Source organism: Thalassophryne amazonica, chromosome 14, assembly GCF_902500255.1.
Source record: "Thalassophryne amazonica chromosome 14, fThaAma1.1, whole genome shotgun sequence".
NCBI classification, from domain to species: Eukaryota; Metazoa; Chordata; class Actinopteri; order Batrachoidiformes; family Batrachoididae; genus Thalassophryne; species Thalassophryne amazonica.
This window is the reverse complement of record NC_047116.1, coordinates 88,804,294-88,829,924: the sequence shown is the minus strand read 5'-3', so window position 1 is coordinate 88,829,924 and position 25,631 is coordinate 88,804,294. Positions and strand designations below refer to the sequence as shown.

The window sequence follows — 25,631 nt, the reverse complement described above, 5'->3', positions numbered from 1 at the left end:
GATGTTATCCAATCTTCCGGTAGGTCAGGGCAGCACATAAGCCAATAAGTACCAGCCCTCCTACTATGAATCCAAATATGAATAAATCCTCGACGTCCTCCACAGAGAAAGGCGCAAAGCATGCGACCCGCCAAGTCTCCCAGGTGTCGAGAACATAGCCTGCAGGGTAAGTTCCATCCGGGCATGCAGGGTCCCCCGGCCCTGATTTTCTTGTACAAAAATGGTGTCAATAGCGTTCAGAAACCAGCTGATCAATTTCATGATTAATCCAATATAGTTTGAAGAATTCACAGCCTGGTGAAGCAGGGACTTTGAAGGTTGGAGCAGAGATAGAGGAGAGAGGAGGAGACACGACCACCTTCCCCGGAGTCCCAAGCTGACAAAAAAATTGAGAAAAAAGTTCTGGAAAAGCAGAATGTAGCCCACCACAATAAAAAACACCACCACCACATCTACGAAAATTTAATGTGACATTCTCTCAACTCAGCTCAGAATCACATGGACAATAACCTGTTTATTTGACAAGCTAATGAGCATGAAACCTAGGGAAAAAGAAGCCATGTCTATATAATAAATACTATATGACAAATATAATCAGAGCTGTAGAATTCAGGACTTTATTTTGAAATATCTAAGGATCTAAATTTAAAAAGTAAAAAATAAGTTGTCTTGAAAAGGAGTTACATTCAATTTATTTATCCAGTGCAAAATCAAGAGAGACTTCTCAAAGGGCTATCCACATCATTGCATGGCAGCACCCTGACATCAGTGTGCAAGTGTGCATGAAACGGTGAATGTCAGGCATCATTGTACAGCACCTTGAGCTTCAGATTCTCAATGTTCCTGAGGGAGTCTTCCCAAGGGATCAATAAAGTTCTATGTAATCTAATTCAGATGGAAAAGTGCTCTATAAATGCAGTCCAGTCATCATAAATACACCTCTGATGGCCAGGTCTGAGAAACCTGGATTTTACCCATGGTTTTAGGATACTGGGCATTCACAAACCCAGAAACACCGATTCCGTTCTCAACTTCTTAAGTGCTGTAATGAGAGTATCCACTGATTCTGCAAAGATCACTGCACTGTCCACAAAGTCAAGGACTAGGCTGAAGATATACATCAAAGAAGCAGAGGCCAACAAAAGAAGCGGCCTGTTCTGCAATGACAGATCCAGAGTGTACTCTTATCGGCAAGAGGAAAATGGTACCACAAGGACAAGCCTGCCTAGAGCTGAGACTGAGCAATACTGGAAGAACATCTGGAAGAAAGAGGTGTCACACAACACCAATCCCAAGTGGCTGGTGGACCTAAGAGCACATCATAGTGAGCTCCCAGAACAAGAACCAATCAACATGACAAAGGCAGACATCCAACAAGGTGTCTCAGGAATGAAGAGCTAGACAGCACTGAGACCAGAAATGATGCATACAAACTGGCTTAAGACACCAACTGCACTTCATGAGCACATAGCAGCATAAACAGATGGGCTGTTAAGAGCAGGTACTTACTCAGACTGGCTGAAACAGGGCAAAACAATCCTGATTTTGAAGGCTCTCCACAAGGGTATAACACCCTCAAACTAATGGCTAATTACCTGCTTCTCCACAACATGGAAGCTCCTCTCAGGCAACATAGCAAACAACTCGAGTAGTCACTTGAATCAACACAGGAAAACAGCTCAGAAAGTCATTGAAAACAATAGCAGAGGGTCAAAGTACCAGCTACTAGTTGACACAGCAGCACACTAGGACTCAAAGAGTAGGCAGACCAACCTGAGCACAACCTCAAACAACTACAAGAAAGCCAGTGACTCTGGCCCACACATGGATCCTCGGGTGCTTGGCACTATACAAAGCTAACAGTGCACTGTTAACCTTCATCAAGATCTCAATGGGACTATGGACGATGGCACTGAAGACCAAGTCCAAGGTGATCACATAAGTCATCATCAAGTTCGGAATATACCAAAATGATGCACTGTCAGCACGGCTGTCCTCACTCAACTCCTCACAAAGAGCAATTAAAGAGTAGAGTAACCATCAGCCACCTCTCCATGGATGACCTCGAGCTGTACACCAAGAGTGAGTGAGACGTTGACTCACTGATCAACCTTTCCGGGATCTACAATGAGGAGATCAGGATGTCACTGGCGTAGCAGCTTCTCTACGTTGTTGTGACTGACTCCTCCCACTTGCTCCACTGGGGACACAAACTCACAATCTCCGGCATGGGAGGTGGACGCTCTGACCATTCGGCTAAAACCTGGGTTCCAATAAATAAACCTTTATTTCAAATGTTGATTTAGGATTATACCTTCAACTAAGCAAGATATTAATCAAATATGAACAAAATCCAAGTGACTGACAAATAAAGCATAAAAGATATTTACAGAAAAATCCTGATTAAAAATTTTGATTTTTAATACCATGAGACATTTCTAATAGCTCTCATTATCTCTATATTGCACTAGAACAAGAAGCTGCAAAAGTAGCACTTTACCAATCATGTATGTCTAAAAAAGGCAACTCAAAACATCAGTGAAGGTATATCTATATACATAAGTAAAAGAATTCAAAGTTGATGTAAAAAGTGTGCAATTAGAAAAAGTCACCAAATACACTTCCATACAATTATAGTGTTTTATATAGTGTTATAAAAAAACTATTAATATATTGTTTTATAACTTCTGTATGAGAATTATGATGCCCAGGATCATAACCCGGCATAATCTAGAGATGCCTTTGTATATTTATGTACGAGGAACATGCTTTGGCAGCTTCAGGAAGCACTGTCCACCTTGGCTGAAAAACAGCAGCTTCATTGTTCAGCCAACTCCAATCAAGAGGTGGTGGTGGTTTTGGTGATGCAATATTTGATTGGCCCCAGATGTGCCCACCTAGAAAAATAGGCCGCTTGATTTGTTGTTTAAGTGCTGCGTGTGATTGCAGAAATACACATAGTAACGGTAATCTCTTTCAAGCTTTGAAAACATATAACTGAAAATGCATTTTCAAGAGCGTCCCAATTTGTATCAACCAGGCACATATTAACTCAATGCACACCATGTTTGTTGCTTTTATCACCTAATGCACAATTCGTATGACTTTATTAGCTAATCTGCTGCACTATTGAGGATCTCCTCAGACCTACTGACATGCCATCCTTCAAAGAGGCAGGAATGGAAGACTCAGGCACATCTGGTGCCATCTCCCTTGTGGAAGTCACTGAGGTAGTCAAAAAACTCCTCATTTGCAAATCACAGAGGGCAGACAAGATTCTCGCCGAGATGCTGAAGTCTCTGGATACTGTTGAGATGTCATAGCTCACACACCAATACACAATGTTGCTTGGAAGTCAGAGACAGTAATTGTGGATTGGCAATCTGGGGTAGTGGTTAACATCTGTAAAAAAAAAAAAAATGGGGGGGGGGGACCAGAGAGTGTGCTCCAATTGCTTCTTAGTCTCCCGTGGAAAGCCAGGATACTAAAGAGGAGACAGACTGTTAGTCGAACCTCAGATTCAAGAGAAGCAATGCAAGTTCAGCCCGTTCAAAGCGAACGTCGGTCGTAGAACAGTGGACCATCTCTTTACCCTCAAAAGGAAGGGGTTCGGAAGCATGTCCAACCAGTCTACATGCGTTTTGTGGACTTGGAAAAGACACAAGACCGGGTCCCTCAAGGCGTCCTGTAGGGGTGCCATGGGAGTATAGGGTACTGAAACCTCTGCAACGAGCATTCCAGTCTCTATACAACCAAAGTAGGAGCTGTGTCCGCATTCTCAGCATTACATCAGACCTGTTCCCGGTGGGTGTTGGACTCAGACAGGACTGTCCCTTATAACCAATCCTGTTCATAATCTTCATGGATAGGGTTTCAAGGCACAGCCAGGGACTAGAGGATGTACAGTTTGGTGACATCAGAATTATATCGCTGCTTTTTGCAGATGATACTGTTCTGTTGGCTTCAGACGGTGAGCTCCAATGTGCAGTGGACAGGTTTGGGGCAGAGTGCGAAGCGACCGGGATGAGGATCAGCATCTCTGAATCTGAGACCAAGGTCCTCTTTTGGAAAAGGGTAGATTATTCCCTCTGGGACAGGAGAGAGTTACTGCACCAAGTGAAGGAGTTCAGGTATATCAGGATCTTATTCACAAGTGAGTTAAGGTGGAGTAAGAGATCGATAGATGGGTTGGGGCTGCACCTGATGTTCTGTGGATGCTGCACCAGACCCTTGTGCTGGAAAAACAGCTGAGTCAGAATGCGAGACTCTGGATTTACCAGTCGATGTACACTCCTATCTTCAACTATGATCATGAACTTTGAGTCACAAACGAAACAACAAGTTATTGATACAAGTGGCGGAAATGAGGCGTGTCAGATATCTGGGCTTACACTTAGCGACAGGGTGATAGGCTCAAACTCCCAGGAGGGACTCTGAGTACAGCTGCTGCTTCTTTGTATCAAAAGGAGCCAGCTGAGGTGGTTTGGGCATCTGGTGATGATGCCCCCTGACTGTCTCCCTCAGGAGGTCTTCCAGGCATGTTCAATTGTGAAGACACCCTGGGGGAAATCAAGTAACACTGGAGGGATTATATTTTCCATCTGATTTGAGAACTGCTCAGGATGAGCAAGAGTTGGAGGACTTGTCTCTGAGGATAGGGAAATGTGGGTTGAGCTGCGAGGTCAACTGCCACTGTAACACAGATAAGCAGCAGAAACCGAATGATTGTTTAACTCTCTATAATGTTATAATACAGGCTGTGCAAAAACTCATTAAAATACACAGAGGTTTCCACCCAAAGTACAGCACCCTGAGACCACCTTGATAAAAGATAAAAATCATGTTTTAACTAGTGGATAGTAACTAGATAGATTTGATAAATGCACTATGAAATCTGTAAGTAACCTGTGTTACATTGTCAATGGCATCCTTCAATCTTCAGGAGATGTGTAGCATGCATTCATATCAGCATCAATGGAGAGCGAGCTGGAGATAGTGGATCCAAGGCAGATAGGTAACGTTCTCCACAACCTCCAGGTTGTACCAATCAATGACGTATTTGAACAATGGTGTGCACCATGTGCCACGATGTTGACTGTTAATCCGAACTCAAACACTGGAAAGGTGACTAACTGCCGCAGGCCGTCTTCCATATGTGATGCAAAAACTATGTTATCAACAAAAAGTATCTCTCAGATGAGTACCTCCATGACTTTGGTCTTGGTGTAGAAGCAGATGATGTTCAACAACTTGCTGTCAGCCCTGGTGTGAATGTAGACACCCTCTCTGCAATCACTGAAGTAGTACTGAAAGAGCAGGGAAAACAAGATGCTGAAGAGAGTCGGCGCAAGGATGCAGCCTTGCTTTACTCCACTGAAGCAGACTGTGTTGCATGTTTTATCATGGAATGACATGGTGACTTCAAGAAGCCAATCTTCTGTAGACCCAGGAGGCTAGAGTCTGCATGTGTGCCAGAGCAACATGTGCAACTGCCTTGCCAACGACACTCAGGAGGGAGATACTCCAGCAATTAATGCAGTCATTGCAACCTCCTCTGTTCTCATACAAAGTGATGTTAGCGTCTTGCAATTCGTGGAGGATATAATTTTGCTGTCAGCAGAGGCCGAGGAGTTTGTTAATGGGCAGGAGCAGTACAGGTTGACCGCTCTTAAGGATTTTAGGCAGGATCCTGACATTCCTATTAGCTTTCCCACAAGCAAGGTAGTCAGTTTTTTCTGAGATCTCCCATGGTTGGTGAAGTATCCAGCTCCTCCTTGACAGGCAGGTCTGGGATGGAATTTAGAGCTGTGTCAGTGACAGCATTTTGAGCTACCTACAAATCAGTGTAATGCACAACCCCATGCTGCGGCTGCTTTCCATGGTCTCTGATGGTTTTGCCCAACTTGAACTTGAGGGGGCAGTCTTAGACGCAGAGGGGCCCGTCACCTTCTTGATGCCTTTATATATCCCTCTTTCATCTTCTGTGTCCAGAGCAGTCTGTATGCTACTGCAGAGGTTCAAGCAGTAGGTGATGGTGCAGTGGTGAGCAATTTCATGAGCAAAAGTATTGCATGTTTTACTTAGCAACTCAAAGTAGAAAATAAATGTTGGTATTGCTGCATAATGTAGCAGGTTTCACTTTCCATATCAGGGTTTTTTTTAAACTTTAGATTTTGTAATATTGTGGTAATCCTGGGCTGTTGAGTGTGGGTGACCTTTTGGTAATCTGAGGTAAATTAAAGGCATTTGGGGGTATTTCTTCGATTAATATCACAGAACCCTAAAATGACCTATGCCAGGCCTAAATTATGTTTACGGCAGGAAAATGTCTCTGAAAAATGTCAAAACTGAGGGACTTTGGAGATGCTTAATATCAAAAAGCAAACACATAAAACTGTGAAAAGTAGATAAAAACTGATCTCGCACACGACTTTACTTTTTCATATCTGCTCCTTGAAAAGGCATTCAATAAGCACTTGACATGTGCAGGTTTCAGTGCAAAATTCTAAGGTTCACACAATAGAAACACAATTCACACCATATTTCAATTAAACATGACGTTATAGCAATAAAGTGGATGAAGGAAGACATCAGGAGGCAGAAGAGAAAAAGTGCATCTATGATTCTTCACATTAAAAAGGTAGATGCAGGAGGGAGGCTTTGCCAAAGCATCAAGTTAGAGATTTTTGTTATTATGAAAAGTATTTAAATTTTGCATCAACATGACACAGTGATTAAGAACAAAAAAAAACAAAGTCATTTTGCAAAATCATGTATTTTGGTGATAACAGCATTTCAGCGAACCCTGCAAATGACAGTTTAAGGAACGTGTTACAGTGGCCACTTGAGGCATATAGCACAGATAGAACATCTGATATTAATCTCACAAAGCAAGAATCACTGAACCGCAACCTTTCACTATTGGACATAGACAAAAAAAAGCAGATGGGCAGCTTCCTTAACGTACACAATAATAGAAATCCATATGTCTGTGGCAAGGAGATGAATATTTTAACTCTAAACTTAAACTAGTTTAACCCCACTCTTCCAAACAGTCCAACTTCAAATGCCAAATCCCAACTTTTGTCCATAAAACGTCTGCCTGACAGTCAGTTGAGGACTTACTTTTTGCACATAGTACAGCTCTTCTTGGGGGCAGGTTTGTGTGAGAAGGCAGAGAGACAGGTGGTGGAGCAGAACAGGTGTGTTGATCCTTTACGTTGGTATGCTGTTTGGCCTTTCTTCAAAGGCTTTTTACAGTTAGCACAGGTCACCTGGAATTAACAAATAATAATTTAACTACAGAACTGCTTTAAAACAGAAAAACAAACCATTATCTTAATGCATTTGCTGTCAGTAGAAAGCATCTCCTCTACTACAAACTTTGTATCTTCAGAGGCTGCACAGACATTTGTATTACCCATCAGCCGACAGCTGAAAGGGGTACAGTTTTTGTCATGTAGTGTGAGTGTTTTTCCACTTCTTTAGATGCTGAGAAATACCGTATTGGACCAAATATAAAAAGGTATTTTCCAGAAAATACAGCCAAAAAATAGAGGAATGTTTCATAATAACAGGCTAAATTCTTAACAATAGTAAGTGCAGACAATGATGATCCTTAAACTATTTTTGTTTTACAACCACCCACAGCAGCCAAACTAAAGGTGAAAGTCAGTCAGAGTTACACTCTATGTGCTGAATGTTGCTTCTTCATTTTTAACTGCACATTTGCTTATCTACTTAACATTAAAAGCATCACAAGAACCAGTATAAAACATTATCAAATAACAGAAGAACAGTTACAGTTCTCCAGGAATCGGTTGTGCTGCTTTTCCCTGGTCAGAGGGAACTGCTGCCCTGACTACTTGTACAGAGAAGCTCTAGTAATTAATACTTTAGCCTTGCTCAGAGTGCCAGTGAAAATCCAATTTATGCACATTTCCAATGTGAATCCGATTCCATGTCGCCAAGCTGAACAGTCAAAATTCCCATGACGTCCATTTTTTACAAATCTGTTTAAAGTGTCATTTTTAGATACTTTGAAAGGTTAGTCAAAAACCTAATTTTAGAGCATCCATTTTGGTTTGAATGCTCAGATCACATTCTGGGTATGTGTTGTAACTTCTCAGGCCACACAATTTTAAAAAGAAATGTACACTCTCCTCACCACGCACAGTCAGTGCTGCTTCAATGTCTCTGCTCTGGTCAGGTTTCAACCAGCTCCAATAAAAGAAAAGACGGCTGACATGATGTGTTGACAAGGACATACTGTTGAGTGACAGCCATCACACAGCCGAGAGAAAGCGAGTGAACGAGAAAGCGAAAGGCGCTGAAGAGAGTACAAGAACAGGCACACGCATGCACACACACAAGCCCACAGTTACCTAAAAAAATCATGTCGGGCAAGAGATTAAGGTGACGACTTAAGCCCCTGCAAACCCAAAAAATAAATAAATAAAGAAGCTGCACCACCCACATGCCCTGCTGGGCACAGTCATTGCTACAGCAACTGATGTGGCTCAGCATTAATGAGGATTGCTACACAGACAGGCAAAACAGATCTTGTCACTTGCTATACACATATAATGTGCAAAGTCAATCAGTGAGATCGCATTTGCATCAGATATGCAATAAAACTGATTTGAAATGGCAGTCTGAGCAAAGCCTCTGTATATAACAGTGCCATTAAAGTTTACACAGTTATCGTTGTATCAGCAGTGCATGTCTAGGGCTTTCATTGTGAAAGGTCAGTACAGGAGCTCTGTCTGATTCTCTTTTCCTCTCGGCTGTTGGTGACTTCAGCGAATGTGTTCTTATCTCTCTCTTCATATACAGTAGTGTTCAGAATAATAGATTTTAGTACCGTACTTTCCGCACCATAAGGTGCACCTAAAAGCCTTAAATTTTCACAAAAATCGGCCGTGCGCCCTATAATCCGGTGCGCCTTATGTGCGCACTGGATTCCAAAATCTGTAAAAAAACGACCGACGTTGTCTTTGACCGTCGGAATATCGGACCATTTCCCGCTGACACAGGGACGTAATACGTCCCTGTACGTACCCTGGTAGCGATAAACCAATCGGAGAACATTACGTAATATGTAAAGTACGTACGCTGGTAGCGTAGAGTATGTGCGCTGCCAGCGATAAACCAATCAGAGAAGAGTCCGTGAGTCCGTGGTACGTACACTTACCTCCGCCACTCCTCCGGTAGTTACCGTATACTACAGGTATCCTGCAAAACAACATTTGTTTGTCTAAGGACCCCCGAAAATGGCGCCAGCAAAGAGACATGCTTACGAGGCACAATTCAAATTGCAGGCTATCAGTTACGCGGTTGTTCATGGGAATAGAGCAGCTGCGAGAGGAAACAAGAAAATGAACTGCGCCAAGTTAAAAAGAGCAAATGGAGTTTCCGCGGAAACAAAGCGAGGTGGCCACAGCTAGAAGACCAGCTCGAGCAATGGGTCACTGAACAAAGAACAGCCGGGAGAAGCGTCTCTACAGTCACCATTCGGCTGAAGGCAAAAACGACAGCGATGATAAGAGGGAAGATGAGCGGGAACCTGGCGTGTTTGATGGCGAAATTGCCCAGCTGTTCAATTCAGACACAGAAGATGAGGACTTCGATGAATTTGTGACAGAACCATAATAAAAAATAATGTGAGTACCATATTGTTGAATACCGGTAGTTCAAAGTTGTTAAAAAGTTAAAATAAACTCACCGTTTTGCTTCCGTGACTTTTTTTTTTTTTTTGAAGACTATATGTTTTAGCATGCGCCTTTTGTCAGGGTTAAGTACCCGCTAATTGAGGCCGCGCCTTACAATCCGGTGCGCCTTTTGTCAGGGTTAAGTACCCGCTAATTGAGGCCGCGCCTTACAATCCGGTGCGCCTTTTGTAAGGGTTAAGTACCCGCCAATTGAGGGCGTGCCTTATAATCCGGTGCGCCTTATGGTGCAGAAAATACGGTAATAGTAATAATAATAGATAATAGGTTTTGAGTATATTTCTTATTGTTACACTGGAAACAAGGTACCAGTAGATTTAGTAGATTCTCACAAATCCAACAAGACCAAGCATTCATGATATGCACACTCTTAAGGCTATGAAATTGGGCTATTAGTAAAAAAAGTAGAAAAGGGGGTGTTCACAATAATAGTAGTGTGGCATTCAGTCAGTGAGTTTGTCAATTTTGTGGAACAAACAGGTGTGAATCAGGTGTCCCCTATTTAAGGATGAAGCCAGCACCTGTTGAACATGCTTTTCTCTTTGAAAGCCTGAGGAAAATGGGACGTTCAAGACATTGTTCTGAAGAACAGTGTAGTTTGATTAAAAAGTTGATTGGAGAGGGGAAAACTAACATGCAAGTGCAAAAAATTATAGGCTGTTCATCTACAATGATCTCCAATGCTTTAAAATGGACAAAAAAACCAGACACGCATGGAAGAAAATGAAAAACAACCATCAAAATGGATAGAATAATAACCAGAATGGCAAAGGCTAAACTGCAAATATATGAATGTTTTAACATTTATGAAACACTTCTCTAAATAAATAACAGTAAATTCTGAAATAGAACTTTTTTTAAGTGTTGCATGTGCTACATAATGAAGTACACCTTCTATAAAGTGCACCGAAGCAGAATATATGCGACAGTAAGGTGCTGATGTCAGCCTCTGGGTTTTCTGGATCCAAGGCGTGATTCATCAACACCTGGGAGTGAGTTTTGCACCTTGTGTATTTTGTTCAGTGATGTGCACTGAACCAGAACTTAACCACTGCTGAGTATACTGCTGACTCATCACTTTGCTTTTGCTAAGTGAAGTAATCTGGGTAGTGATATTCATTGCCACTAAAATATAATAATGCCAAATGATAGTTCTTCATCTAATAAATTGATTGTGCTCCCCAGCCCTGTATAGTTTGTCATGAGGGATTTCCTCTTTGCAGTGTGTTGCATAATTTACTAACAAGGCCATAGAGATTCCCTCCGTGGCACAGTGATCTATTCAACAATTCAGTGTTACAACCAAAACTATGACACATACACTTTTCTTTCCTTTATATTTGACATCCTTGACCATGAAAACATACCACTAGAACTTGGAATCAGTTTTATGTCTTTATTAGTTCAAACGTTATTGTATAAAAACGATTTTTCGGTAATGGTGGTTTTCTTCTGGATCTAGCTCCATAACATTTGAAGCTACATCAAATCTGATGACACCTTACTGAATCAGTACAGATTCAGCTACAATTTGGTGTTAGTTGTGCATCACTAGCTTCATTTGTCACCTCACACTGACACATTTTCTATTTTGCCTACATTTTTGCATATTCTGGATCACCAGATTCGGAATCCGGATCTGATCATCACCAAACTTTGTAGTTTGATAGAACATTTGACTATGTTACACCCTAATTTTTTTCAAGCCTTTCTGCCTTGTTTTTGTGGAGTTAGAACCTAGAATGTCAAAATTCCCCCTATCCCGCAATGGTGAAGAATCCTTTAAAAAAATTCCTGGATCCGGATTGTGATCCGGATCACCACTAAAATTTTATCACTTGTTCCTCTTGTCATTTCCAACCACTCCACAAAATGTCATCAAAATCCGCCAACAAGCGTCAAAAGCAACCACTTGTAATCATTTGTAGCTAATGTGACCATGTTTCTGTGTAGGCTCTCAGTTGTCCAGGTGGTTTCCATAGTAGAGAAGCTTGAATCTTCGACTGGACTGGGTTGCTTGACGCGAGGACGTTTCACTTTAAATCGCAGAAGCTTCCTCAGCTAAAATTCTTGCTCTGGTGGTCTGACTTCTGTCTTGACTCTTGTAGAGAAGAATATTCAAGAAGTCACAAAAGCTGGAGTTTTAAACCTAACCAGACCCCTCCTACCGAGAGGCAGACTGCTATAGGCTAGTGACTAAACAATAGCTCTAATCAGCACCTATTGTGCTCTAGTTAGAACCCTCCTAATGACAGGGCAGCTGTCCCTCCAAATGATGGGACGGACCTGATAGCTCCCTTGACGACTCTGCTGATGACGTGAATGACTCATTACCATGAACAAAAGACTGAAACTGCTTTGACCTGAGTACCCCATTGTAAACAGGGGATAAAGCGTGTCTCAGACCCCCTCCCCAGTTAAGGCTGGGTTTCAAACATTTCACAAAGAATGCCTCTTTGACCCCTCTCTCAAACCATTTGTTCTCTCTGGCTAATATTTTAACTTCCTTGTCCTCAAACGTGTGGTTAGTGTCTTTAAGGTGGAGATGAACTGCATACTGAGGTCCACTGGCGCCCTCTCTGCGGTGCTGGTATAGCCTTTTGTGTAAAGGTTGCTTAGTCTCACCTATGTAGTGTTTGTTACAGTTTTCCTGACATCTGATAGAATACACTACATTGCTCTGTTTGTAACTAGGGATCCTGTCCTTAGGGTGAACTAATTTCTGTCTCAAGGTGTTAACCGGTTTAAAGTAAACTGGGATTTTGTGCTGTCTGAAGATCCTCTAATGTGACCGTGGCATTAATGTGGATGTGGAATCCAGTAGTTTAGTGGGGAAACTGAAGCATTACAACCACAGTGGTGATAGTGTAGAATGTGTGAAAGAGAGGAAACTTCTACATATTGAGACTGTTCCCATCAGCATTTAGAAGTTCATGTTATGAAAACTTAGTGCTCATTAACACTTCAGATGATATTGTAAGATGTCAAATTGTACAAGTCTTTGCAAATATACCAAGAAATCTCAACAATATTACTCTTTGCACATGTCAGTCCTTAGACTATGTAAACCTAAAATGATGCTTCACATCAAAACGAAATTTTATTTTATTTTTTCAAACATATCATCTGCCAAATCCAGTAAGTGTCTCAGCCAAGGCTTTATTAATATTTAGTCACAATTCTCTGAATCATTGATAATAAATTATCTAATTTTGTAGCACCATTTAGATTTGACCTGCTTATCTGAAATGTGGTAAAAAGCCACTTGCCTTGAAATTAGTGTTTCTCAAACTTTTACAAAGGACCACTTAATCCTTAAAGCCCTATGGCTATTTTCTTGATTTTTACTATACCTTCAGTAATTTCCTGTTTAAGGTACTTGTATTAGTATAATGCCCACGTGTTGCATATCACAATGTACAGAACAATCTAAGCTTTCTGAATGTGGGACTTATCTTTGTCAAGAACACTGTCAAGATGCAAATGGACCACAATGGAAATAAGTGTTTCACTCTCTTGTCATCCATTATTTTTAATGTATTTACAATTATATTGTGTTCTTACATTGAACTTACAAAATAACATCATGCACGCACACACACTTTTAATATATGGATGATTTACTGCCCCCTGCTGAAATGGAGCAAAATTTAAGTATTTGAAAAATGGAACATACCATGAATGGAACATCCTATCTTTCACCTCATGAAGTATTCTTACCATTGAACTCATAAATATTAATTATTTGTATACTAATCTTTACATTTGATTGACTAATTTTAAATTCTTGTTGGCCCAAGTTGCAAAAACCTCAACTTAATGAACACCTACCATATCTCAAGTCTAAGTGCGTCTGTAGTGTAAATGGCATATGTTCATCTTGCCTGGCTTGATGCTGTATTGGAGTAGAGTCACGTATAAGGGCTTATTATTTTGACCCAATTAGAAATAATAAGTATAACCCCAAATTCCTATTTAAAACGGTGGCCATTTAAAGATCAGCCATCTGCAACATGGTAATCATTTACTGCCCAAAATTCCTTAGGCTACTTTAAAAAGAAAATAGGACATATTAGGCCAGAAAAATCCACACAATGTTGAGCTAGACCGAGTGATCACATAACTAATGTGATCCTATAACTCAGTGTTTTTCAACCTTTTTTGAGTCGCGGCACCCTTTTTATATTTACAAAATCCTGCGGCACACCACCAACTAAAATAATATTATAATGCTATTACCTCTGGTTTTGCGCAAAACCCAATTATCGCAATAGAAAATCGATACAGAAAACATCGCATTTCGAAAATCCTCAAGCATTTTGCGCTCTGATCTCAAGTAGGGCTGTCACGATTAGAAATTTCTGGAGACGATTAATTGTCAGAGAAATAATTGCGATTGACGAATATATTGTCTTTTTTTTTTTCTTTTTTTCCCCTTCTTTATATTCTACTATCGTAGTGTAATTACACAACTCTGGAAGAACGTTTGGCTTCTGTGAGTGGAGAAACTGGGAATGGTGCAACATTTTTATTTTTATCTTCATTTTACATACAGTCCCAACTTTTTCTGATTTGTGGTTGTTTGTTACATTTCTGAAATTGTTTCTCCACATCAGTCACGTTTTGTGCTTAAACACTACATTAAGCTCAAGACTGAACAAATAAATACCTTTGGAAAATAACAGCTGTTAAAGTTCAGAGTTCTCACCTGTTTTTGTGATCTGTGCGTCTGAACATTTTTTTTTTTGTGTATCTCAGTTCATTCATATATTCTCATTTTTTAAATATGTTTTTAAAGATATTTGACCGTTTATTTAATCTCATGATCTCATAAATTCAGCATACGACGCGCACATGGTGTGAACAGGACGGTAACGGCAGAATCACACCTTTAGAGAAAGTTCAGAGAGAAGTAAAAGCTTCAGGTTTTCGTTTTGTTAACATGTTCACTCCATTTAAAATCCTCTCTCTGCTCCGCGCTCGCTGCGCACTGAACGTGTCGCGCCTGCATTCAGGAATCTCCCTCACCCACCCCCTCCCCTCCCTGACCCACCCCTCCCTCGCAGTCTGCAGCCTGTTAACTCCGCGCGCGTGCACACACAGGCACAGACACACACACCGACAGCTCCGCATTTTAGATGGCTTTTGAAGGAGACGACACTGTTTTAATCGGCTGTCAGCCTCCTTGTTATTGTCCCGCCTTAAAACGAGAGCGAGGCTGCAGCACAATGACGTCAGATTCTGAGTCGTTTTATGCTTTGTGGATAAAATAAATCATTCACGGTAATCGCGAATATGAAAAATAATCGCGAATATGAAAAATACCCACGGCACCCCTGACGATCAATCACGGCACCCTAGGGTGCCGCGGCACCCCGGTTGAGAATCACTGCTATAACTAATGTAGGCTGTAATGGATAGAAAATCAACATTTACCAGTGTTGACATTCTAGGTTGGTATGCTGTTGCAAATTGTGGATAATGCTAATATGACTAGCCTCTTTGATCTGTTACAACTAAACTATTTAAGGACCTGTGGTCCTCACTTGGAGCCATTATACATAAAATCATTAGTTAACAGCCAATTCTGTTCCGGCATACTTTAAATCTATACTGATAAATCCAACCTACAGTAGTGTTCAGAATAATAGTAGTGCTATGTGACTAAAAAGATTAATCCAGGTTTTGAGTATATTTCTTATTGTTACATGGGAAACAAGGTACCAATAGATTCTCACAAATCCAACAAGACCAAGCATTCATGATATGCACACTCTTAAGGCTATGAAATTGGGCTATTAATAAAAATTAAAAAAAAGTAGAAAAGGGGGTGTTCACAATAATAGTAGTGTGGCATTCAGTCAGTGAGTTCATCAATTTTGTGGAACAAATAGGTGTGAATCAGGTGTCCCCTATGTAAGGATGAAGCCAGCACCTGTTGAACATGCTTTTCTCTTTGAAAGCCTGAGGAAAATGGGACGTTCAAGACATTGTTCTGAAGAACAGCGTAGTTTGATTAAAAAGTTGATTGGAGAGGGGAAAACCTATACGCAGGTGCAGAAAATTATAGGCTGTTCATTTACAATGATCTTCAGTGCTTTAAAATGGACAAAAAAAAACAAAAAAAAAAACAGAGACGCGTGGGCGTGGAAGAAAACAGAAAACAACCATCAAAATGGATAGAAGAATAACCAGAATGGCAAAGGCTCACCCATTGATAAGCTCCAGGATGATCAAAGACAGTCTGGAGTTACCTGTAAGTGCTGTGACAGTTAGAAGACACCTGTGTGAAGCTAATTTATTTGCAAGAATCCCCCGCAAAGTCCCTCTGTTAAATAAAAGACGTGCAGAAGAGGTTACAATTTGCCAAACACATCAACTGGCCTAAAGAGAAATGGAGGAATATTTTGTAGACTGATGAGAGTAAAACTGTTCTTTTTGGCTCCAAGGGCCGCAGATAGTTTGTGAGACGACCCCCAAACTCTGAATTCAAGCCACAGTTCACAGTGAAGACAGTGAAGCATGGTGGTGCAAGCATCATGATATGGGCATGTTTCTCCTACTATGGTGTTGGACCTATATATCGCATATCAGGTATCATGGATCAGTTTGGATATGTCAAAATACTTGAAGTGGTCATGTTGCCTTATGCTGAAGAGGACATCCCCTTGAAATGGGTGTTTCAACAAGACAATGACCCCAAGCACACTAGTAAACGACCAAAATCTTGGTTCCAAACCAACAAAATTAATGCCTCGCAGATGTGAAGAAATCATGAAAAACTGTGGTTATACAACTAAATACTAGTTTAGTGATTCACAGGATTGCTAAAAAAGCAGTTTGAACATAATAGTTTTGAGTTTGTAGCGTCAACAGCAGATGCTACTATTATTGTGAACACCCCCTTTTCTACGTTTTACTAATAGCCCATTTTCGTAGCCTTAAGAGTGTGCATATCATGAATGCTTGGTCCTGTTGGATTTGTGAGAATCTACTGGTACCTTGTTTCCCATGTAACAATAAGAAATATACTCAAAACCTGGATTAATCTTTTTAGTCACATAGCACTACTATTATTCTGAACACTACTGTACGATGGAGTCTCTGTGTCTTTATTGAGGCGGCACAAGTCATCATCACAATTGTGATGTTGGCCTGTGTGACAATATGACTATGATGATATAACTATGTGATTTAAATACATAAATCATTTTCAGTGTGCAACGCTGAGGTCTGTGTACACTGCTCCATTAAAATGCAATTTTTCCCCTTCCACTGGACAATGTGCACTTTAAAAATGTTTGATAAAGAATGATAAATGTCTCAGTGCAGAGGTTTTTTTTTTTTTGGTTGAGCTCTGTGCGCTGCTTCATAAATACATATCAAATAGTTGATGACCATTTCAAAAAAACTTGCCAACTAGGAAAAATGAGTAGACTTGAAATCTCTGGAAAGCAAAACCTTTAACAGTGCTCGCATACTGCTCTGTTTTTATTGCATATGATCGTTTATTTTCAGAAAGTAAAACTGAAGTGAGATTCATTAGATGATTAGTTAAAACACTTCAAAATGCACATTTGTTTTTCATTTTGACTTTCAATAAAATAAAAACAATGCTTTTTTTCAAACATATATTTCATCACTGAAGTCTTTTTAAAAACAGTGTTAAAATGCCATTAACCGAATATTGTGTATCGTGTCTTGCCTTCTGAGCCAAGTATCGTCGCATCCCTGTTTACGCAAGTGAACGTCCTTGATGAATCACCTGACCGTTGTTCCTGTTATTATAGCCAGCATGTACTACTGTGATTGCATGTACTACTGTGATTACATTTGTGTTGCATGTACATAAATTAAACAAATGTGAGAGCAATCCAAGTAAACACAATCATTCCCCTTACATTTAAAAATACAAGCAAATTAGCCATTACCCCCTTAAAAAAAACGTGATGTTGAAAATACTCTCAAATAGTAAAATTCCAGAAGGAACAGTGTCACAATTCTATGTGTGTGTGCTCCCAAAAATGATCACACAATAAACAATGTAAGAATGACCCCCACCTGTTTAGAGGTTGTGTAACATGTAACAAATATCTCCCAGATGATATTAAAAGACCACTCCCACTCAACAACTAGGACTGCAACTAAAAACCTGAGATGCACAGTAAAAATTGCCGTATCACTCAGAAATACCACCAATGTTTTATACATTAATTAGGTAAGTCAAAAAAAAAAAAAAAGCTGATAAAATAAACTCTAGTGCATTTGTGCATTTAGCTTTGAGAATGAGCAAATCATTCAAATTAAGTTTTGGGATAGTGGTACTATTTTTGTAATTTTGTCTCTGTACACAATAGAGCTGAAATGAAGCTATGAAAATGCTGAATGTGCATGTAGTGAAGGCTGTTTTAATTTAATTATTTCAAGAGGTTTAATAGATATAGTGCATTAATTATTTAGGAATTATCGCCATGTATAGCACTATCACAGAAGCCTTCAGATCTGCCGTGTATGTCCCGGTGGCTTCCCTCAGTCTCCTTGATGTTTTTGAGAACTGCCTACTCCAGACTGATGCAGCATGTAATATCACAATAGTAGGATTTAAGGATTGATGTAAATCAAGTCCAAAACATATTCTGTGACTTGGAAATGTTTAAGTATCCAAACCCTTAACTTATCCAATCAAAACTGACTTTAAACAATAATCAGCTTGCATACATGTCAACCTATACAGATTGTCCGTAAATTATACGGATTTTTTCAGAGTTTCAGTCATATGGACGTACAAATAAAGTCTTACGAATATTCAGGGTTTTCTGTTGTAAATTGTTTTTTACTGTTGTTTTTCTTAACTCTGCGGACTTTCGGCCAGCCATCCACCATCTTTGTACTCTTCATAGAAGCTGTGTGATGACATGCGCAATGTGAGCATCCAATCGGAATTGGTTCACCGTCACATGGTTTTCCAATATCCAATCGTAGGGCAGAGCAGTCTCAGATGGTAGGGCCAAAGATTGTTAGGAGCAGTGATCTGTTACTCTGCAAGTTCTTGTTTCTGTAAAAACAGAACAGCTGTGTGACACTATATTCACGGGAAATATATTGAGTTTGTACAAAATACCTACAATGTACTTGTAGACATTGATTTTATTGACAGCAAGCAATTTTACTGTGGAGCAAGAGGATTTAACTGTGGAGGACTTCCACCATAAAAGAGTTCATGAGATTCCTGGTGTTAGTTATTAATATATGGACAAAACCCCAGTTATGTGATAACGCTATGCAGTTGTGTGTACTGTAATAAAACTGATTTTGGTGCGATTTAGGAGGTTATAAGGATTTTGTGTTGATTTTAATCACTTGGTTACACAGGTGGACCCTCAAATGGGTTGACATGTATGAGCTCGTCCAGTCACTTATATTGGGGGTGGGGTTGTTCTGTAATTTATAAATGATTGATATTTTCCTAAAACCTTTTGAATTAAAGCTAAAAGTCTACACTAGAAGCAAACCTTGTTAGTATCATTTGTACAAAGGCAAAAACACAAAAAATGTGTCACTGTTTAAATTGTTATTGGGAGTTAGAAATAAATATCACAATTGAGAGTTGGAATCACAACATTATCGCAATATGACTCATCAAATCGTGCAGCCATGCCTTCAAGACAACCCTTTCTGTGATCATGGGCAGTTAAACCACAATCACAACTGGTATACTGAAAGAAGCACATACATACATGATTGCATTTTTTCTTCTCAACCTTTGCTTATACAAATGCACTTAATGAATGACGTGTATAGGTTCCTTCATCTGAGCACTGTTCATTGTCTCACTGGTGCAATGGCAAATAAATACAAAGGAACTCTGAATAAACTTCGGGATTATCACCTTCACTGTCCTGGGCTGTATCTGGGAGCCTGAGGATGAAGACGAGGAAGACTGGCCTGGAGGTTTAGACAGTGAAATGGCAGGTGAAGGAGAGTCCACTCCTGTCTGTTTTTGGTTGCGGGGGGCTGAAGCCGACTGGGAGATCCATGTGTCTGCAGGAAAAACAGCCAATAATAATAAGACAAAAATAATTATAAGAAATAAATTAATAAATTTACTCTGCCACATTCCTTTCCTACTTTACTGAAATCACATGTAAATGAAATCTTTTTTTTTTCCCAATTCTGGAGGTACACAAGTGAAAAGGACATTAAAGGAATGTATGAGCCACTGAAATGTTTAAAACCAACATAAAGAATACCACGTGTTGCATGACTAGAAAACATTTTACAGAGTATACAGCAAGGTCAAGCACTGGTGCTTCACGTCGCTGCATCCACCACAGCATGGAACCACCTTGTGTGCCAGGTGAAACATATGCACTGGGCATCCATTGACCTTTTCCAGTTATTGTGGTCCCCAACACCAAGGATATTGCCCAGAGAAACAAATCACATACCCAAAATGTCAAATGACATTCCCTCTTAATGCAAGTGGTACTGCACAGAGTCTCCCTAATGGCCCAGTCACATGGCACTTAATGAAGGGCAAGGAAGCCCTAACGAAACAAGAAATATGGACTTTCGTTGACTTTCGTTGGCATCGTTTAACCTTCGCGCAGCTTCGTTCCTGCGGCTGGGCTTCGTCAGGATTTTTAAACTGTTGAAAAATTTGAACAAAGGGCAACAAGAGCCTCAGTTTGTCCATGTTTTGTTTTGCTGTCATTCTTGACGTGTTTTAATCGTTTGTTTAGTTTTTGTAACGTTGTTGTTAAGTTTGACTTTGTTCGATCAGCTGAAAGTTTTCACACAGTGCAGAAGCCAGTTTATGAGTGCTGAGACTGCTGCTGCGTTCATGTACCGTTGGAAATTACAGGGCAAACTCAGCCTGTTTGCTTGGATTTTTTTTTTTTATCTGGGTGGGGGGTCAGCTTCAATGGGCTCAGGCACCTTATATAGCCCAGAGTTAATCTTTTGTGTGGATACAATTAATTATTTTGCCACAAGCAACTGCTGAATTTGAAACAACAAAAAAGTTGTGTACTTTCCGACGGTACTCAAACGCAGCAGCAGCGGCAGCAGCAGCTCCTGCATGCGCTTATTATTTTTATTAAATATGACAATATGAGTGTAGGAATGACAATCCAGCCCAAGCCAAGGCAGGAGTGAGCAGGACTTTTATGGACTGTATTTAAACACATTTGTGAGAGAAGACCGAGGAGCTGCTGCAGCAGCTGCAGCTAACAGCGGGTTTTTTTTTTCTGTGCTCTTAGTTTTTACTGCATTGTGTACACGGCATCGTCATGACGACGCACCTCGAAGCGGGTCCATATGAAAGGGGCTTAATAAGGAACAGTCTCTGAAATAATGCACATGTGTTCAAATACTTATTTTCTTCACTGTGTATATATATATATATAATTTGTGGTTTACTGCGGTACTCTGGCAAAATGATTTCCTTAGGGATAATACAGTTCATCTTATTTTTATAAGTCAAGGTCAGTAACAATAATATCCCACACTGTATTCTCCAAACCAGGAAATACTCCTGATGCGTAAGCCAAAAATTGCTAAATAGCAATAATACTCAGTGTTGTTGATTTAAAAGTGTTGTTGATTTAAAAGTGCAATAATTTTTTTTCTTCTCTTCTATTAAATGTTATATTAGCTCAGTTTTTCAGGACTACATCGGTGCTGGTAAGCACTTTATTTGTTTTAAACAAATTCTCACCGTTGCCCCGGCTGTACAGATGTGCCACACAATAATGCACAAGTGTCCTGGGTGTAATGCAGTCTCTTAGGAGTGACTGACAAAGTTCTGATATGTGATATTTTGAGTAAAATATATTATTAAAGTTGCTGTGGTATAAAAATAAGTATATTACTGATAAATATAACAAAATCATATTTAAGCTGAATTTTAAAAAGCTATAATAACATCACCTAAATTCACCTTAAATATATCAGATTATGGTCACATTTCACAAGGTGGTCCATAAAGTGTTACATGGGCCAGAACAACTATTTTTTGAAAAATTTAATGATTCACCTTAATAATATCTATTAAAACACTGTTTCAAGCTTAAATTGGTTTTTATTAAAGCTAAAACCAATAAATTACACATTAAAATACAATGTAAATCAATGTAAATCTGAAAATTTAAAGCCAGTTTTTTCCCATTTCCACTTTTCTGTAATATATCGCCACATTTTAGGAAGTTTTTATGCCATTTAATTCAAATTTACAGAAATAACTGATAACAGGTGGACCTACACTTAGTGTGAAAATTGTTTGTAATTGAAAGCACAAAAATTTGGCATACAATTATTTTAGTTCAAAATTTTAGTACATTACAGGAACTCTGCCTATAAAAAATGTGCATCTGTGACTATATGTTTTAAATTTATTAAATTGTAACAAAAAAATCATTAAACAAATGCTGAGCACTTGAAAACACAGACTATGTCTGTGTTGTAAAGTTGGTCATATTTGTGGACTTTTCTGCCAAACGTTCCTCTATTTGATCCACGACCAAAATGTAATTGGCATGTGCACTGCAAAAACTTTTAAATGTGAAAGGAGATAAAGGAGTGAAACTGGAAACGTGACCAATCGCAGCCCTTACTCTCTCCATCATTTCGAAGTGTAGTTTTGATTTTTGGGAGGGGCACGTCTGGCTACAGAGAGGGGCTCAGAGAGACTGAGAAGCATAAATCAGGCTTTCATGGCTTCAATCACGTTCAAAGTTCGGGGTATTCATAGTGACTACGGCTTGAAACTTGTTTACCCATCGGGGTAAAATTTTTAAACCGTAGCAGCGTTTGTTGCAGTTATGGCCGAGGGCGCAGCTACTTTTCTTCTGTTTTTGGGCAGGTTGCCAGATCTGCACAGCCAGACAATTAGGAAACAATAAGGATTAAGCATTTCATCTCGTTTTTGCACCTTTTTTTTAATCGAATCAACGGCAATCATAGTACACCGCCGCCTTGTGGAATAGCCCTGTTAACATGTTTAGTTCATGCTCACATCCAACTAAACATTGGCGAGTGGAGTAAACTGGGATTAGCACACACGTTTACGTGTGAATGTCCAGTATTTAACTGACTGTGAATGGCATCATTCTCTTACAGAAATATAAAAGTTAAAAATTGTTCAACTGAGTTGCCAAATATACCTGGGCGAACCGGACTGTCTAGTGAAGCCTATGTGCGAGAAACCCAGAGTAAAATAGACTATGATAGAATAAATAATTCATTTGATGGAAATCAGTCCATCAACAGTGAACTTGCACCCACTCCTCCTCAGGCTTTCCTCCGCATCCAACAGCAGGAAAACCATTTAAAGTCTGTATGTGGAAAATATCATCTATATGGATGTCTTACCAAGTTCTTGTTCTGAGACATTTACATTCTCTAAATATTATTTTTATATGCATTTTTGGAAAGTCGATACCCTCCACTATCTTGTGAGACAGTTAAAAATAAACAGCTATGCACCGAGTAATGAATACTACTGTCTCTTATGAACAAAGGGAGGGGCAAGTTTCACAGGGCAGCACTGAAATTTCATGTACCAAACGTGGACATTAGGTATACTTTTTTTCAACCCCATTGTCCTATATCATATTCTGATGAGTTTTCGCTGGAAAAAAAAATGAAACTCAATGTGTGTTTGTTATTGATCAAAAAAGTTCACCCATGAGTAAGTTTGAAATTGTTATACTCATTTGTGTGGATTTAAAAAATAAACAAAATATCCAAAACGTTTTGGATCGTTCCCCCCCTTTTTTATTATTCAACCAGGGTTCTAGTTTTTGTAAATCTACTCAAATGCAACAGAGTATAAAATTTTCAGTTAGTCATGGGTGAACTTTTTCAATCCAATACAATAAATAAATAAATAAATATAAATAAAAAGCTTTTCATTTTCTGCACAGGACAGCATTAAACAACTAAATCTTTGCACAGAGTGTAGTTGTTGCTTACTAAATAGATGTGTAAAATATGTGGGGCACCATCAAAGATTGCAATATAAATATTAATTGGTTCAGTGTTGGATATTGAGCAATACAGTGAGTTTAAGTATCAGAATCTACATAAAGGAAGAGTTTCCTTCACTTGCTCTGGTATATATATGACTGCTTGATCAAATTCACTACCGGTTCTGTTGTGGGTCCCTGTGTCGCCGTTTTGTACCAGCTGGCCCATGGAGTCTGAGCCGCGTCCAGGATTGAAGGAGGCTGATGACCGACTGGACGGGGTGTCAGGATTCAAACTGAATGCGCCGCTGATCTGTAAACCATTTTCTTCTGAGTGGTCTTCAATTTCCTGGAAAGACATGTTGGTTAGCCATTTTCAATTCTGTCATTTTGTGGAGAAGCAAGTTCAGGAACTCTTAATTTGATAAAAGAGGCTTTTAGTTTAAAGTGAACCTGCTTAACTCGTGCAAGTCTCCAGAAGCTACAATAAAATCTTCCTTGATGTTTTTAAAGAATATCTGCCACTGACAGTACCAATATAAATACATCACTGTCCACTTGGTCAACTTGCAATGTCAAACTGTAAAAGTACGAGGTCTGTGATGAAAAAAGCGGTCCTTTTTATTTTTTCAAAAAATAAATGGATTTGATTCATATGTTTTTACGTCAGACATGCTTTAACCCTCGTGCGCATGCGTGAGTTTTTTCACGCGTGTTGGTGATGTCATTCGCCTGTGGGCAGGCCTTGAGTGAGGAGTGCTCCACCCCGCCCGTCGGAATCTCTTTGTCTGAATAGCCGCTGCGGACGGCGCGCGTTGCTTTATCAACATTTTTTCTGGAGCTGTGCGGGATATCCGAGTGGACACTATTCGAGAAATTAAGCTGGTTTTCGGTGAAAAGTTTAACGGCTGATGAGAGATTATGGGGTTTTTCTGTCGCTGTAAGGACTTCCCACGGAGCGGGACGTCGCGCAGCGCTTCCAGGCACTGTCGTCGGCCTGTTTCGACCTGAAAACATTCTAATTTAAGGCTTAATTCAGCCAGGACGTCGTGAGAGAACAGAGAAGATTCAGAAGAGGCCGGCATGAGGACTTTATGCAGACATTCCACTGTTTAAGGACATTTTGTAATGAAAGACGTGCGCGCAAATTCGCCGAGTCGTTTCCGTGACGACTCGGCGAATCTGTGTGCGCCGCAACAGGAAAAACACCTCCGTGTTGAAAACCATTTGTAAAATTCAGGCGGCTTTTGATGGCTTTCAACAAGTGAGTAACTGAGAAATTGTTTAACAGCTTGGGCATGTTCCAACTTGCCCGTTAAGGTTTCCAACGGAGGTGTTTTTCCTGTCACGACCCCCCGCGGTCGGGTCCGGCCTGACATGCAACTCTGCCCGCACGTTCTTTCATTACAAAATGTCCGTTAACAATGGAATGTCCAAATAAACTCCTCATGCCGACTTCTTCTGAAAGTTCTCTGTTCTCTGACGACTTCCTGGGTCAACAGAGCCTGAAATGTGGAAGTTTTCACCTTGAAACGGCAAGACGCTGCCGCCTCGAATGGTAGATCACCGTCAGGCGCCGTGGGCCGTCCTTAAAGCGACACTACAGACCAAAATCTCTCATCAGCCATTAAAATTTTTACCGAAAACCAGCTGAATTTATCGAATGGTGTCCACTCAGTTGTGCCTTACAGTTTTTTAAAAAATTTTTATCAAACAAAGCAGCAGTCTCTGAGCCATTCCTAAACAATGAAAAAACGACGAGAGGGTGGGCGACTCCTCACTCAAAGACTGCCCACAGGCGAATGACGTAACCGACAGGCGTGAAAAAAGCAAGCATGTTCAAGCATGTCTGATGTAATCACACGTGATTCAAATCCATATGGTTTTTGAAAAAAATAATAAGGCCCGTTACTTTTATCACAGACCTCATACTTTC

At 40.0% G+C, this 25,631-nt stretch overlaps 1 protein-coding gene across 2 annotated transcripts in view; it reads right to left on the bottom strand.

Annotated features, from left to right (window-relative positions):
- zmym2 (zinc finger, MYM-type 2) overlaps nt 1-25,631 on the bottom strand; it is a 122,425-nt gene that overhangs the window by 69,075 nt on the left and 27,719 nt on the right. For both annotated transcript variants that reach the window (XM_034185989.1, XM_034185990.1), the window contains exons 3-5: nt 23,876-24,044; nt 19,618-19,769; nt 7,126-7,274 (exon numbers count right to left, since the gene is read on the bottom strand). In XM_034185989.1, coding sequence (XP_034041880.1) covers nt 7,126-7,274; nt 19,618-19,769; nt 23,876-24,044 — 470 coding nt within the window. The remainder of the gene's footprint in view (nt 1-7,125; nt 7,275-19,617; nt 19,770-23,875; nt 24,045-25,631) is intronic.